Source organism: Halichoeres trimaculatus, unplaced genomic scaffold (genome assembly GCF_033239565.1).
Source record: "Halichoeres trimaculatus isolate MK-OKI-2021-1 unplaced genomic scaffold, fHalTri1.1 fHalTri1_scaffold_9, whole genome shotgun sequence".
NCBI classification, from domain to species: domain Eukaryota; kingdom Metazoa; phylum Chordata; class Actinopteri; order Labriformes; family Labridae; genus Halichoeres; species Halichoeres trimaculatus.
The window spans coordinates 12,660,024-12,675,790 of record NW_027437188.1 but is presented as its reverse complement, the minus strand read 5'-3'; the positions used below and the strand labels follow the sequence as shown (position 1 = coordinate 12,675,790).

At 42.9% G+C, this 15,767-nt stretch overlaps 1 protein-coding gene across 2 annotated transcripts in view; it reads left to right on the top strand.

Annotated features, from left to right (window-relative positions):
• Window positions 1-15,767, top strand: part of LOC141797635 (seizure protein 6 homolog) — a 213,183-nt gene that overhangs the window by 4,225 nt on the left and 193,191 nt on the right. For both annotated transcript variants that reach the window (XM_074679207.1, XM_074679206.1), the window contains exon 2: window positions 2,041-2,436. In XM_074679207.1, coding sequence (XP_074535308.1) covers window positions 2,364-2,436 — 73 coding nt within the window. In that variant the 5' untranslated portion in view covers window positions 2,041-2,363. The remainder of the gene's footprint in view (window positions 1-2,040; window positions 2,437-15,767) is intronic.

Here is a 15,767-nt window from a genome sequence, read left to right as displayed (position 1 = left end):
CTGAGGCTTTGACACTGAACCTCTGTGTGCATTTTGGCCCTGATCCAACACTGTACTAGAGAACCATTAAGGTTTTAATGAAATGGTTAAAATGGTCAACTTTGAGCCTCATTTGTGGCCACACCCATTCACGTAGCAAAAATCTGTTTGAAACATATCAATGTCAGTGAGTATAGTATACACAGGCCAAGTTTGGAGTGGATCTAATGAAAAACCAAGGAATTGCTCCATTTCGTCTGAGGCTAAAAATCGTCAAAATCCGATGTTTATGGCCAAATAGCGGACTTCCTGTTTGGAATTCACTATGGTCATAATAGAGTTTTTTGTAGGCGTTGGCATGGATGTTATACCCACCAAATTTCAGGCCTGTAGCTCAATGTGGCCGGGGGGACAAAAATTTTGAGCCCCTTGGTGGCGCTATGGAGCATTAATTTTAATGCAAATAATGATAGAAATACAATCAGGCTGTGACAGTGAACATGTATGTGATTTTTTGTCCTGATCCAACATTGTACAGGAGAGCTACTAAGATTTTCAAAAAGTTGCAAAATGGTCAACTTTGACGGTCATTTGTGGCCACGCCCACAAATATTACAACAATGTTTTAATACATTTTTATCTTTAATGTGTGTTGTTCACACAGGCCGAGTTAAGAGTTGATCTGATGGAAAACTTAGAAATCATTCCATTTAATCTGAGGCTAAAAATCGTCAAAATCCGATGTTTATGGGCAAATAGTGAACTTCCTGTTCGGAATTGAATTTGGTCATAATACAATTTTTTGTAGGTCTAGGCATGCTTGTTATGCCTACCAAATTTCAGGCCTTTAGCTCAAAGTAGTCGGGAAGCCAAAATTTTGAGCCCCTTGGTGGCGCTATGGAGCATTAATGTTAAGGCAACTAATGATAGAAATGGAATCAGGATCAGACAGTGAACACGTGTGTGAATTTTTGTCCTGATCAAACATTGTACAGGAGAGTTATTAAGATTTTCCAAAAGTGGCAAAATGGCCAACTTTGACGGTGATTTGTGACCACGCCCAAAAATATGAAAACAATCTTTTAATAACTTTTACTCTTTAAAATGTGTTGTTCACACAGGCCAAGTTTTGAGTTGATCTGAGAAAAAACCTAGGACAAGTTCGTTCAAATACGTACCCTATACATGTAATTTTTCCAATTTCAGGCCTTTGCCAGTAGGGGGCGCTGTACTTTTTTGAAGAAATAATTACATGGCTGTGTCCGGGACGCAACACTGAACCTGTGTGTCCGTTTTGGTGTATATCGGAAAAAGTTGAGGAAATGCCGAACTTTGAGCCCACGTCGTAGCCACGCCCATCAAGATAGAAACAATCTTTTAATAACTTTTAATCTTCACTGTGGATTGTATACACATGCCAACTTTGGAGTTGATGCGTCAAAAACCCTAGGACAAGTTCATTCAAATACGTAGGCCAAAATCGCTAAATTTCGAAGTTTAGGTGCAAATAGCGAAGTTCGTGTTCAGAAATCACGCAAGTCATAAGAGACTTTTTTGTACGTGTGGGCATGCTTGTGCTGCGTGCAAAATTTCATGGCTGTAGCTCAATGTCGGCCTAGGGGCTGCAGTTTTAAGCCACTAGGGGGCGCTATGGAGCGTTCATTTTTGTGCAAGTTGCAGATTCATAAATTTTTTGGGGCATGTAATTTTTGGGTACACGTCTGTTCGCGTTTTCGCCAAGCGTCAGCGCGCAATTTGTGGTTAATGCGGCAGAAAGAAACATAAATAATAATCGCAAGGATTTCAATAGGGCTTACGCCCCTGGTTCCCAGGGCTCAGGCCCTAATAATCCTAACAGTTACAATAGGGCTTCGCCCCCCGATTCTCGGGGGCTCGGGCCCTAAATAATATTTCACCTCTGGAAACACAAAGTAATATTACTTTTCTCATTACTGAACATAACAGATATTTATAATGAGAGCAGAAGGAAATTAAAGCCCTTAAGGTAATATTTTCTGGTGTAAATGAACAGGTTTCAGAGGTTTTGTCCCAAACTTGCAGATGTACTCGCTCGGTGAGTTCCATTGGCGGACGCTAGGAGCTGTCCGCGGTGCTGAATGATGCACGCGAGCAGACGAGGCTCCGCGCGCACAGCAGAGGAGCGGGCAGCAGATCTCCTCTCTCCAGCTCTCAGTCAGAGGAGTCAGAGCAGGCACAACTGCGTGGACCGAAACTCAAGCCCCGGAGTCTGTCAGGGAGTGACTGAGACAGAGGAAGCCGGGCTGAAGTGACCGAGGAGCGGTCACCGATTCAGAGGGGGAGACTTGAACCCAAGGACGGTCACCACGAAGAGCCGGAGGAGCGCAGCGCGGGGACGGAACGTGATGAAGGCGATCTCTGATTATTTAGCTGTGCTGCTGGTTCTGGCGTCGGCGGGGACGGACATGAGCACCAAAGGTAAGAGATGTCTCAAACATTTCCTCGCTGTGTTTTCATTCTGTGCTCAGAGGAGCTGCTTAGCCTCTCTGCTCCTTTATTCTGGGTTTGTTCTGCTTGTTTGGGTGAAGCCTCCCGATTCTGACGCCGTCTTTTGTGAGCCCCTCCATGTGCTCCCAGCTCCTGAATTTCACTCATTTTAGGAATAAACACATGAGGGAGGCTGAGTTCTGTCACACTGGAGGCTCGTTATATCTGGATAATACATGCAAAGCGAGCTTTCAGTACAACACACGCGTTTTAAAAGAGAGAAATCACAGTTAAACTTCTGTTTTTATGAATTATCTCCACTTTAATATCCCCGTCTGGAGTTTCCAGCTTTCAAGAAGCAGAAACAGCAAAGTCAAGTGGGCAAACAGGCAGATAAAAATGTAATTTTCCAGCCGTGGACAAAAGCAGAAGTGCTGAAATGAATTCAGCCTATCTCCTGCTGCTCTTGTCACAATAGTGGAATGGCTGATAGTGTTTTTTCCCCCTTCTTTTTGCAGCCTCTCTGCATTATTCATCTCCCCTGACTAAACAGAGACGGCTTCACAACATGGGTGATGTTAGAGAGTTGTGTCCCAGGATGGATTTAATATCTTCTTTTCTGCACTCCATATAAAGTCAGAGATATGTTTCAGGACCTGTCTGCACATTTAAACATATTAACACACAGTGTCTGTGCTGACGTGACGACGAGCTGCTGCTCACTCATCACTTAATGTGTTTGTGGAGCTGACTCGTGTGTAATTCAGGTTGTGATGGATGCTTACGCCTGTGTTTGTGTTTGCATAATCACCCTCCAATGCCAGCACATCACACCCAGTGTTGACTGGCTTTGTGCTCACCAGTCTGGCTGCTGACATGTTGTCTAATGTGCAAAAGAGCAGAAGACTAATCACCAGCATGGATGGATGGAGCTGCTTCATGTTTTTATCCAGAGATTGAAAGTTTTAAAAGCTTGTGTTGTGAAGAATCAGAGGTTCAGATGAGATGATGAAGGGAGAAGTTCTTCACTCATTTGCTTAATGACTATGAGGTGAACAGGAAAAAACGTTCCCCACTGACAGGAAATATATTATAGTAATAATTTTACTTCTAAATCTTGAAATGTGACAGAAAAAGGGACAATGGAGAGGCCTCTCATGGCACATTTGTTATACATTTTCAGTTCTCTTTGTGTGGTGAAATGGCCTCATTTTCTTCATGCATACAGAGATATATATTCTCTTCTCTTCTCCTCAGCCTGATAGCCAAACATCTTCAAACAGAGTGCAGTGGGTGGTAAATAATTTAGGATGTGAAAGAAAAGAGTAAGAAACAGTTCTTTAGTTCAGCTTTGAGTAGAAACACTTGTTGAAATATGCAGGAAACATTTACCAACTTAATCTTTCTCTGACAACATTGCAGTATTTTTTTGTAACGGGATCGTCCTTATTTTCAGCTGCTTTAATATTTTATTATTCCTGCAAAAAATACAAAGAAAGTGCAGGCTGCTCCAGCTTATAGAGTGCATAAACATGTGCAAATTAAGCTGCCACAAAGAGGGACCATGGAGCAGAGAAATCTGTCCTCACACACAGGATTCGTAAAAAATAACTGAGGAAATTTCAAAAGTTGTTAAAAGATATTTTGAAGAGGAGTTGTAGTATGGATTGGCGTACTGTTTGTGTGTGTGAAAATGTCCATAAACCAAGAAAAGTTTTTTTTTAAAAAATTATATAAAGTTATTAAAATCTGCAGGGATAAATGTCGGGTTGTAAAATCTGCCCTGCAGCTGTTAATAAGGTCAAAGGTCAAACTGTTTACTGAGCGCCCTCCCTGATGGAGAAGAATCGTCAGGTACAACCAGACCCTCTTAAATGATCTCTGAATCACAAGCTTTAAATGTTTCTCTTTGCTGTGATTGTTCCCACTCCTCGGGCTGAATGGAAAGATTCATTTCAATTTACTTCCAACCCGTCTAATGAGCAAACACATTCTCTTCACAATGATCAGGATGGAAAAACCAAGAAGAGGCTTTAAATTTCACCAAAGCTCACCAGAAGAGGTTTGACATTTTTTTCTCACCTCGTTGGATCATTTTAAAACAGTTCATTCCTGGCTTTAAAAATCTTTAAAAATGAATTTTCTGGATTTTCCAGGTAAATGTGGCTTGTGTTATTTATTTTTTTTAGCCATAAACGCTTGCGATAAACATAGCCTTTTTTCTCAGCATGTGTGAGTGTTAAAGTGCTGCTCCATGTTTTCACGTTAGAAATAAAGAGAAGGCAACAACAGCTATTCAGATGGTGAAAACAATGTTCTCATTTTTGGAATAACAGAATAACTTTCTCCAGTCTTTACTTTGTGCGTTTCTTGGCTCATAAATCAGGTTCATGTAACCATCGGGTAAACTGAGGTCCTCATACAGATCACTGTGTCTTTAAAAAACTGTAGAGAACTCTTTTGAGTCCTTCTGTCCTGAATTAAAGCAGATATTTGACTGTTTTGCTCCTGTTTTTACTGTAGCAGCCATGTTTAGGATGTTTTACTGCTTGATGCAACTGAGGGGACGTGGCCTGGTGTGAGAGCAATTTCAGTGATGATTAAGCAGCAACTTCTGGTCTAAGAATATGAGACGATGTGGAAGAGTTAAAGCCTGCTGTTGCTCAAACCAAAATTAACCGATTTACTGCCTGGTTCAAAAACATCTCCTGTCTGAATCACTAATTTCACCATCGGCACACACTGTACAGGGATGAAATTTGTTCTAACTCGGCCATTCAGTGGATATTAAGGTTGCAAGCTCACCCAATCAGGGGCCCCCACCACTTCCAATATGGCCGCAATAGCTGATTAGCTTCAGAAATCAGTTTCAGAAACAGACGGCTAACAATGGGGAGACTATGTCCAGTAATTATACAGTCTACGGTGATGACATGAAGTGTGTAAGTCCAGGCCCTTTGTGATGCTGTTTGTGGTTCAGGTTGTATTTCTAAGGTTCAGGAAACTAAATGCCTCCCCACGTTTTCTGAATTCGTCCACTCTCAAACCTTTAGAAGATAAGTTGTTATTCTGTAAGATTAGCAGTCTGGGAAACAGTTAGAGGAATGTATGAGTAACATTCAGTAAATTCACATTACTGATAAATGCACTTCTGCTCCGGAGCTATATACAAGTGCAGCTCTTGTGCACGTAGTAAATGTGTTTGCATTGTGTTGAGGAAGTGTCTCCAGTCTGCAGTAAATCACAGAGTCAGAGAGAGGCGGCGATAATGCAGCTTCAGCTCAGAGCTCAGAGCCATGAAAGATCAGTCCTGCTTCTCCTTAAAGGTTCTCCCTCGCTGCTCGGCTCGCTGCTGATTACCGCTCTGTTATTCATCAGTTCGCCTCTCCCTCTCTCGGTCGGTGTTGTCTGAGAGCGCGTTATGGCCGACCTGAAATAGGAGCTGTTTTGATGATGTCCCTGAGGTTTTGGGGTCAGCCGTTCTGTCCCTTTTCCTTCAGATTACAGTCCAGATAAATACGTTGGCCCCGGCTGACCCTCAGTGAGAGATGCCCCTGGAGGCCCGCCCCTCGGGCCCTGCTGGCGTTTTTGCTGCCTGTCATCATTGTCAGCACTCTGCAGGGAGAGACGCCTAAAACTAATGGCTGCTGCAGGGCTGAAGGGGCTAAAGGGTATTTATTTTAGGCCAACAACACTCAGCACAACAAAACACACACACACACACACACACACACACACACCAGAGCTGTCAGGGAACAGAATAAGAAATCTTAAACAGCCTGAACACACTCTCTGAATCATCCCTGCGTTCAAACACTTCTTCTCCCTGATTTGTCATCTCCAAACTCTAAATTAAAATGTGTTGTTTCTTCTCAGGGAGGAGGCAGAGAGCTTCACATATGGGTTTTTAAAGCGTGGGAGAGAAGTGTGGTTACACACGCTTCACTTTAACGCCTTTACACCAGCTCCAACCTCCAGCTTTACTCAGCCATTGAACATTTAACTTCAGATGTGTGAATAAGACGGTGTGCAGACACTGGAGCAGGAACTGATTTACCACCACAGGTACAAAATCACTTAAGTACCCTGTTACTCCGACTTTGTGCCTCTTGGTTAATTATTTGTTGGACTTTGATAAAAATGCACAATGCAGTGCACTCGGGTTGATTCAGATGGATATTAGCACAGTTTTGATATTCCAAAATTTACTTTAAGATTCTGTAACAGTTTAGCTCGTATTTTCCCTCCACGGTGCACAGAGAAAAGAGTCAGTCTCTGTGTCAATGTCAGGTTTAGGGCGTAGGATAAAAGAAGAAACATTTAAAGTACATGTCAGGAGTTTTTATGCTGTATTGATTCTGGCGCCCCCTTTGGATGAAACCTGCAGTGTTCATCTGGAATGAAGACTGCATTTCCAATGAGCACGATCTCTGTCTGAAGTAAATATGTGTCTTGTTAATTGATGAAGCAGATCTCACTGTTAATCTGACTTTACTTTGTTCAGACTTTCATTGTCCTGTTGAGTGATGAGGTTGTGTGTTGATCATGGTGAGCGCTCCATTGTCTTAAAATAAAAAAGAAAAGGCTTGAAGTAGCGAAAAATTTACATAAAACCTTGTTTAAAAAAGCTCTTAAAGCTGTCAAAGCCCTGGTTGGAGAGTTTCTCCATCTAAAACAAAACTTGAAAAGAAAATCTTTTTACTATTCCTCCACCAGAAGCAGCCATAAAGACCAAACATGTCAAAAGGAAATTATGTAAGAGAAACTTCTTACCAACAAACTGCAGTTTAGATTTTATGACTTCCTTGCATGCATCACAAATGATCTGCAGGCTGAGGCCTGTATTAGAACAGAAAGTGCATTGAAACTAATCTAAGTAGAACTGATGACTCAAAGATCAGTGGCACTCTGTATGGAGAGCACAAGCAGGAGGAACACAACCCAGCATAATGACATCCATCTGCCATGGTTGTTAGAGGGACTGTGAGCTCTATCTGAAAAAGCTAGTGTTTATCTAGGAGAAAGACTATTTTTCCCATGAGCACTTGCATCCACTGTGGTGAGGATGTAAATCCTATTAAGGTGTCCATTTGCTTTGAAGCAAGTGAATAGAGAGCAGATCTTTTTAACATTACTTTTTTGTTTAAAGATGCTTTAAGGAGGGTCTGTTTAAATTGGACTCCCTCGCCATCTTCTGGCCCAGAGTCTCTGCACACTGTCGTAAATTACATTTAGCAAGGTGTGTGTTTGTTTTGGACTTAAATGGAGATAGTATCGAAACAAATTTTCTTTGTTCAAGACAACTTTTTACTGGATACAACGCGCTGAAGTAAGGGACTTATGTGAACAGTTATGTAGCGCTACGGTTTGAAACGTGACATCAAGCAAACGTAGCAGCCGGCTAAATGTTAGCGAAATCAGCAGCCTGGTGCTCTGATGTATCTGTAGGCTAAAGTGACAACAAGTAAACACTGTCAGTTCGTAAGTAGTTTAGTAGCAGTTTATATTTAGTGTAGCTGGCAGCCTGGTGCGCTAAGACATTTCCATTATGTGTAACGTTAGTGAATCCTGGTTAGCTATGTCCTGCCAGTAATCTACCAAGCGGAGCTAACATAACCTCACTCTTCATTTTATTGATAGACTCTCAAGTTTGAACAGACCACTGCAGAATAACTGCTGACTGTGGGTTGGGAACATGAACATCTGCACAAACAGTTTAGCCCCTGTGTTAGCCTTTAGCTCAGGGTGTATCACTCTCACATTTAGCTTTCTTCTGCTCTTCTGTCCTTTTTCTGTCTGACATTTAGACTCCAGTGTCCACCATCACTACAAAATTAATCACAGAAGAGAAAAACACAGATCTCTCTTCTCACTACTAAACTTCATCAGCCGACGTGGTGATGTCAAAGAGCTCTAAACATGCCATAAATCAGTCTGATCCTGATGCTAACCTGTAACATTAGCGCTGATAATCTCTTTTTATAATGTGTATTATGATCAGGCATATATCTAGAAGGGAGACCTTTTCAAGATCACTTTCAAACTCCTCACAGCCCCTTTAAGACAACTTTTCCCATGATGCAAAGCGACAAGGTAATATGTGTATTTGTAGTTACATCAGGCTACAGTTTGAAATGTGACAACAACTTTTGTAAACTCAGCCAGCTATATTTGGTATTACTCACAGCTCGGTGCATTTTTGCTTTTTTTCTGCTCTATTGTCCTTTATCTTTTTTTCCAGTCCCATTCCTGTGTCCACCATCACTACAAAATAAATCCAAGGAATCATTTTCAGCACAAAAAAACACAGATCTCTCTTTTTAGTGCTAAACTTTGCTAGCTGGCATACTGTTGTCATGGGGACTTTGATGTGCAGTAGATCAATCCTGTCCAACCTGACCTAGGAAGCTGAGAAATAGCATTTAGAAATGGCCTACTTTGGTGCTCATGATCTCATTTGAGAATGTGGATTACGATCAGCAGACATCTAGAAGTGAGACCTTCTCGAGATCCCTTAGAAAGTCATCACACTTCAAAGTGTTGGGGGGGGGGGATTTCTTTCTCTCTCTAAGCAGATATCTGCATGAAGATGGATGATAATTGTTTAGTTCTTAGTGGTAAAGCAGATGAAGAGCAGCTGGCTTCACTTTGGATCTAAGCATACGTCATTTCTCAAGTTGCTACTTAGACTGTAAATAATGTAATGCGTAGGAAAGACAAGACTTTTCCTGAAACTGTTCATTACTAAATGCTGAAAGCACTGAGACCTCACTGTTACTCCAGCAGACCATCATGTAAGACCTCCAGAAGAAATGTGACTTAAGAGACTTGTTAGCTTGACATTAGCTCGTCACTATAGGCACTTCTCATAGTTTGATCCCCTCTCTTTCCTTTATTTGCCCTCTTTAATTTTAGTGAACATGAAAGTTAAACTCATATTGGACTCTGTTGGAGAGTTGAGCATGGCAGAGAAATTTCAGCATGGTCTTCAGATAAAAGTCTCTATTGTGCCTCTTCTGTGGTAATCAACACTCTCCTCGTATCAGCCCATCCTTTCCCCAACAAACCCCGCAACACACACACACACACACACACACCCTGTTTCCACCCCCTTCATCATCGCTGCCACGGCAGAAAAGCAATTTGTTCTCGGTGTCAGTGATCTGATGCAATCAGCGCTGCTTCACGCGTTGAATGAGGGAAAGACAGCGAAAAAGGAGCCTGTGTTTAATTAAAAGACGCACTTTGTGAATGTGCCCATCATATAATTTAGGGCGGAGGATTGTAAGGTTGCGTGTTCGACACCTGCTTTCCGATTACGGCTGATTAACCTATCCAAACTTGCCTGCCGCTCTCATCAAGGGCTATTCAGGGTGCCGAGGCTGCGCTCTCACTCTAATTGTCTCCGAGCCTTTTCCTCTTTGAAGCGCTCAATTGGAAATGAGTGTTATCAAAATTCAGCGCTGCTCCCTCTCACAGGAAATGGGGGCGCTGGGTTCTTTACACACAGCTCCTGACACCTCCTGAGAGGAGCTGAGGGGGTGGAGGGGTGGAGCACTCTCATTTTCCCTTTTCTCCCTCTATCCCCCTCTTTGCATAACGGTCCCTGTGAAGCAAACGGCGGGCCTCTGAAGTGTTTACCCTCGTCTCTGTCAGTCAAAGCCGGTTTCCTGAAGGCTGCATTCATCTGCTTTACAATATCTCTGTCTCCTCCCTGTTTGAGATTCCTCCTGACGGAGGCTCACAGTGAAATTAGAGACGAAGCCAATGGGATGTGATGTGCTTTGAACTGCACCTGCTTTATGTGTCAGCGTCACATCCCACATCCTGTCGTCTTTGAACATCATTTCTACTCTCTGCTGTATTGCTCTTTGAATAACAGGCAGAATAAGCTGAATGTCTCTCATTTGGTTTCAAATCTCACAATAGAAGCATCTTCACATCCATTCCTGCCCACAGACACACTTAATTCCACCTTAATGCTGGCAGTAACTCTGCGGCTGCTGTGTTAATACTTAGCACGCTCTAATTGATGGCTGTCATGTTGGAGCTGCCACTCAGCATCACGCCCGCGGCACCTGAAGATATTTCTCGCAAATCAATGTCCAATCAGAGCTGTGCTGGGCTGCAGGCCTTGTCTTGGCCCGTGCCGCTCCGCGTTGCTCTCGCTGCCTCTGCTGATTGACACAAACCAGAAAGGATTAGACGCAGGCGGCGAGATTTACAACCACGTACAACATGCTTCAACCTTGGGGGGGCCCCAAGAGCCTGGGTTAGCTGTGCCGAGATTATTCTGGTATGGTTTGACTATATAGTGAAAAACACAATTTACAGATATTCTGTGAAAGGTAAAATCTGTAGTGCAGCTGCGTACACATCCACTGAAACCTTCTTGTTGCTGAAGATGAAAATTGCTGCAGTTGCTTTGCAAAAACTGGTCCTTACAGTCTCAAAGAAACAGAACTGATTTGCATCAAATTTAAGAGAAGCACTGAGTATCAGCTCCTCAATAATCCCTCAGAATATTCTCAGACCATAGCTGAAATATATGTTGCAATAAAAGAAGCAAGCTGATTCCTTAAAGATGAGTTTCTGCTGCTGAAACTCTACCAACAGTGGGGTTACCTAAGCTGGACCTCAGCACTTAAGCAACACAGACACAGGGCAGAATAAGAGCCCAGGGCCTTCAATAACACTAGAACAGTCACTGGTTAGGAGGTGTTATGTGGAAAATTTCAGTAATTTTCATCACTGAGCAATTCTCACCCAGTAGTGTTTGCAGAAATGACTACAAGTCTTTATCACAGGCTTTTAATCAGACGTGGACCCTTTAAGACTTGCTGTTGCTTTGTTCACCTTTCCGAAATCAGAGGTTTGCATGTAAGCTGACATCATTTTTTTTTTGTTTGGCCAGAGGTCACCTAATAGGGGAAAGAGGGTGAAGCTGAAAAGCAGCAAGGCCTCAGCTTCAGATCTGGATGACCAAGATGCATCCATGATATCTTTGTAACTGTGATACTCATCAGAATGCTAATTAGTGAGCCAAAACCAAGCTTTAAAATTGCACAAAGTGTAAAAAACAGATGACTGCTATGAAAACGTGTCTCTGGACAACAAAGTGCTAAATGAGACAGCAGCTTTTCAGTCCCAGATGTCCCCTGTCTAACTCCTCCCCCTGATTCCCTGTCTCTTCAATGAGACTTAAATTTACAAACTGACACAAACTGAAAGATTTTTCTCTGGGACTCGGTTGAACTGACAACATGTGCAGTGTTTCCCCTAGGTTTACAGCCTGGGGGTGGGGTGCTAGTGCTGCATCTTCACGTAGAAAGCGCTAAGAGATGTTTCTTGTGGTGGTTTTCCAGCTCTCTGTCAGCTACACGGAATGAGCTTGTGTGTGTTTGTGTGTCTGTGAACACGTTGGAGCGGAACTTCACCATGTGCAAAAGATAACGTGCTCTTCCGCGCATAGTGAAGCTCTGCAAGGACAAATGTGAACACAACAATGTAAAAATGACATCCCATCATGAAATTAGACAAAAAACATGAGGCTAGTTAGTCTGTTAGATTAAAAATTCAAGGTATAAACCTGATTTATGAGAGTGGGAACTCTAAATTACTTCTGCTGTGATCTGGCCCATATGAAAAAATTAACTCTACTTCAAGGGGGGGGGGGGGGGGGGGGGGGGGGGGGAACTGATGTAACACTGATGTATCATCATGTATTGGCTGAGGAAATATATCTACACCATGTAGCTTCTTTTGTGAAGGTCTGAAGTTCAATCTGACTCATTTATGCAGAGTAACTGAAATTCCCACTATTAAATTATGGAGGGATTGCAGATTAAAGACATGCCTGTATGCTTAAACCCCTATTTTTAATCCCTCTGTCTTTTCTTTAAAGGTGCAGTGTGTGATATGTAGCTGAAGAGACATGCTAGAAACTGAAGGAACAGCCCCCCCCCCCCCCGTAAAGGCTGCCATCATCTCGCACTGTATGGAAAAAATAAGAAACGTTGATAGTGGATCTTACACATCATGCATTACAGCAGCTTTATGTCCTCAAAGGCCACTGTCACTTCACCAGCTGGAAGGAGCAAGAGAGCGTTTCAACCTGTTTTCTAGATGTTGCTAAATCTTCCTATTTCTGTACATTGCACCTTTAACAGTTTACACCCCTGACAGACATGCTCAAAACGCGCTCTTAACCGTCATAAATATAGAAAAATCAGCCTGTGATGTTTCATCTGGTATAAAAAGATCTTTGAGTCGTGATGAGATCAAACCAAGGCTACAGAGGCTTCAGAAGTCGTCTCCTTGTGTCTCTATATTTACTCTCTGACGGAGACGGAGCAGACTGTCTTTTCAGCGTCAGAATGAAAACATCAACTTTGAACGCCACATTTGACAAGTTGCTCTTGTGTTGGATGTCGTCCACTCATTTCCTCTTCTGTCAATGTCTCTTCCCTTCCTCTCCGGCTTATTTTCAGCCGCTGCCGCCTCCGCCTGATGCACATCCTCTGAGTCTGACCCCTCAGAGTCCCAGAACCGCATCGATCGAGCAGCGGCGGTGCAGAACGGGTGTTTGTGCAGAGAACAGGGCCTGCCCGCTCTGGCAGACTGTACACACCTGTCTAATTGGGGCTGGCGTCTGCTGTGCATGCAGAGCCAAGGGCCTCTCCACAACGATTAGGACTCTGACAGGCTTGGCTCTCTTTTAGACCGCCGCTCCGCACAGGAAGGGAGGGAGAGGGGGAGGGTCTCAGTTTGATGCTCAGTGGCAGCAGCAGAGAAAGTTGCTCATTTTGTGTGTGTGTGTGGTGTTTGTGTGGTGTGTGTGTGTTTATTTAAATCCAAGAAGAAAAGAGACAGAGAGAGATAAACAACAGTTGTCAGTAAAAGGCTGTGATTTGAATCCTCCTCTCATGTCTTCTTCCTTGGATCTTTGTTCCAAAGATAAGCCGAGCTGCCCGGGAGAGCAGACCCAGCTCGGCTGAAGCGCTGCCAGGGGAAGGCAGACTTACTTTGAGAGACGGAGAGAGAGGGGAACAAATGAGAGGATCATATGAAGCACAACCAGCCTGAGTTTATCAGTAGATTCAGATGACTGTAGGTTGCGTGTTGTTCACTGCAAAAACTGAAATCTTATCAAGTGTTTTTGTCTTATTTTCAGTAGAAAATTTGTTTTTAGACTCAATATGAGCCAAATTCACATGACCAATCCAGAAAAATGTCTTGTTTAAAGTTATTCAAGGGCAAAAATGAGGTCTGAATTGCTCGTAACCAGTAAAAAAAATCTGCCAATGGAACAAGAGAAAAGTTACTTGTATTAAGACATTGTCAAGGGAATTTTCAAGCAATTTTTCCTGTTCCATTGGCAGATTTTTTTTTACTGGTTACAAGCGATTCAAACCTCATTTTTGTACTCTGATAACTTGAAACAAGACATTTTTCTGGATTGATAAGTTGAAAGTGGCTCATACAGAGTATAATAAGACAATTTTTACTTAAAAAAAGACAAAAACACTTGATAAGATTTCAGTTTTTTGCAGGGTTTCATGTTGGGATTAAGGAGAATTAGTCATTAATTGTATATTTTAAGGTTTCAAATCTATAGACAAGAGCCTGGAAAAGAAATCTCAAAAACAGTCTCATCATTTCCAGCTCTGCAGCATCTCTTTTACATTTAATTCTCTTTCTTCCTCCCCGTGTGCGTTTAGAAAAGAAAAATCAGCCCTCCCCTGAGTATCCGTGACGAGGCCTCGGTTTAAGTTGATCCTGGATGAAAACACTCAGTGGAAACTGTGTTAGTAATTTGTTGCAGCAGCAGGCAGCTGCTTCCTGTGAAATATCTAATAAAGTCAGAGTCAACAGCAGCCGGCAGAAACAGTTAGAGAGCGTTTTATTACAGCAGACACACCTGCAGAGGAAACATCAGATCTGATCTGTACAGTAGGACACATCGTGGATCAGTCTGAGCAGCAACAGCAGAGTGAACGCTGAGCAGCAAACAGACTGAAGCTGGAGGAGCAGTTAGCTGCTGATGATCTGAGAGCCGTGAGGATGTCGAGCCATCATCTCGTGGATAAAAACAGGACTGTGAAGAAACGCTGAAGTCTCAGTGAGCGAGTGATGTGTCACCTTTTTTTGCAGCCAAACCAAATGTGCTGCTTCCTTCGATCAAAATATAAACCCAATCTGAATGCATTGCATGAAATCATTGGTGTAGTGTTTCCTTTTTCATCACACTCTAGTTTTGCACAGAATGAAAATAATATGAACAGACAAATTTGCTGTTGAGACAGAATTCAGGATGCTTGTTCACTCTGCAGCTGCTTCATTCCCCAAATTCATTCTGTAAAATAGATCAGGAGGTGTATGAAAGGTGTTTTTCAGGTCAAACCTGCAGCTTTTGGTTTTAAGCATCTTATTCAGATTAAACAAACCTCTGAACATGTTTAACTGACCAATAAGATATGTCAGAAACCCCTCTGTGAGCATCAGAGCCTCTCATAATGTTCATGAAGAAATGTGTCAGTACACCTGCTTATTCCACCTGTTGAGTCTCCTCTTCTCCCTGCAGGTGTCAGATTTGTTGGGACAGAGCTGCAGTGTGTGTGTGAGAAAATAGGAGAGGGGGTTTTATTTGTGGGCACAGCTCAGGAGAACGACTCTTAGTGTCCTTTTATGTTTTGAGTCCTCAGTCTCGAGACCTCTTGATGGCTTTCCTGAACTGCTGAAGAGTTTGCAGAAAATTCCTGCCACCCAGTTGTGTCTATAACTCTCTGTAACTCTCCACCCTTTGCCCTTCTTCTGTTTGTTGGTGTCCCTGCTTTTGTGTCACCGGGCATAGCTGTGGGGCTGCAGCATCCTCTGGGATCTGCATCCATCTCTGTACATTGTCCTGGAGCTGCCAGTCCTGCACAGGGGGTGAGAAGTCCTCCAGCTGAGCCAGGCTGGTGTTGTGTCTTTGTCCTCGCTCTGAAGAAGGTGACGAGCTGCTTGAGGGGTGCTGGGCCTTGTTGTTGTTGTTGTTATTGGGTCCAGCACATTGTCTCAGCCAAAGCCCTGAGGAGCTGGCTGTGACCGCAGCAGCGTCGCCCTTCACTCAACACCTTCAGACAACACCTGAGGATGGGCAGTTATACTAAGACCTGACTGTATGCTGAGGCACCCGCCACAAAGTAAACTTCAAGGCTCAAATGATAAAAATCAGAATTGACTCTGTTCACCAAGTATCTTCAACTTTATTAGACTGTACTCTTTCTGTACTAACACAAACTATCATAAAAAAATCACAACTAATACAGAGATTACATAAG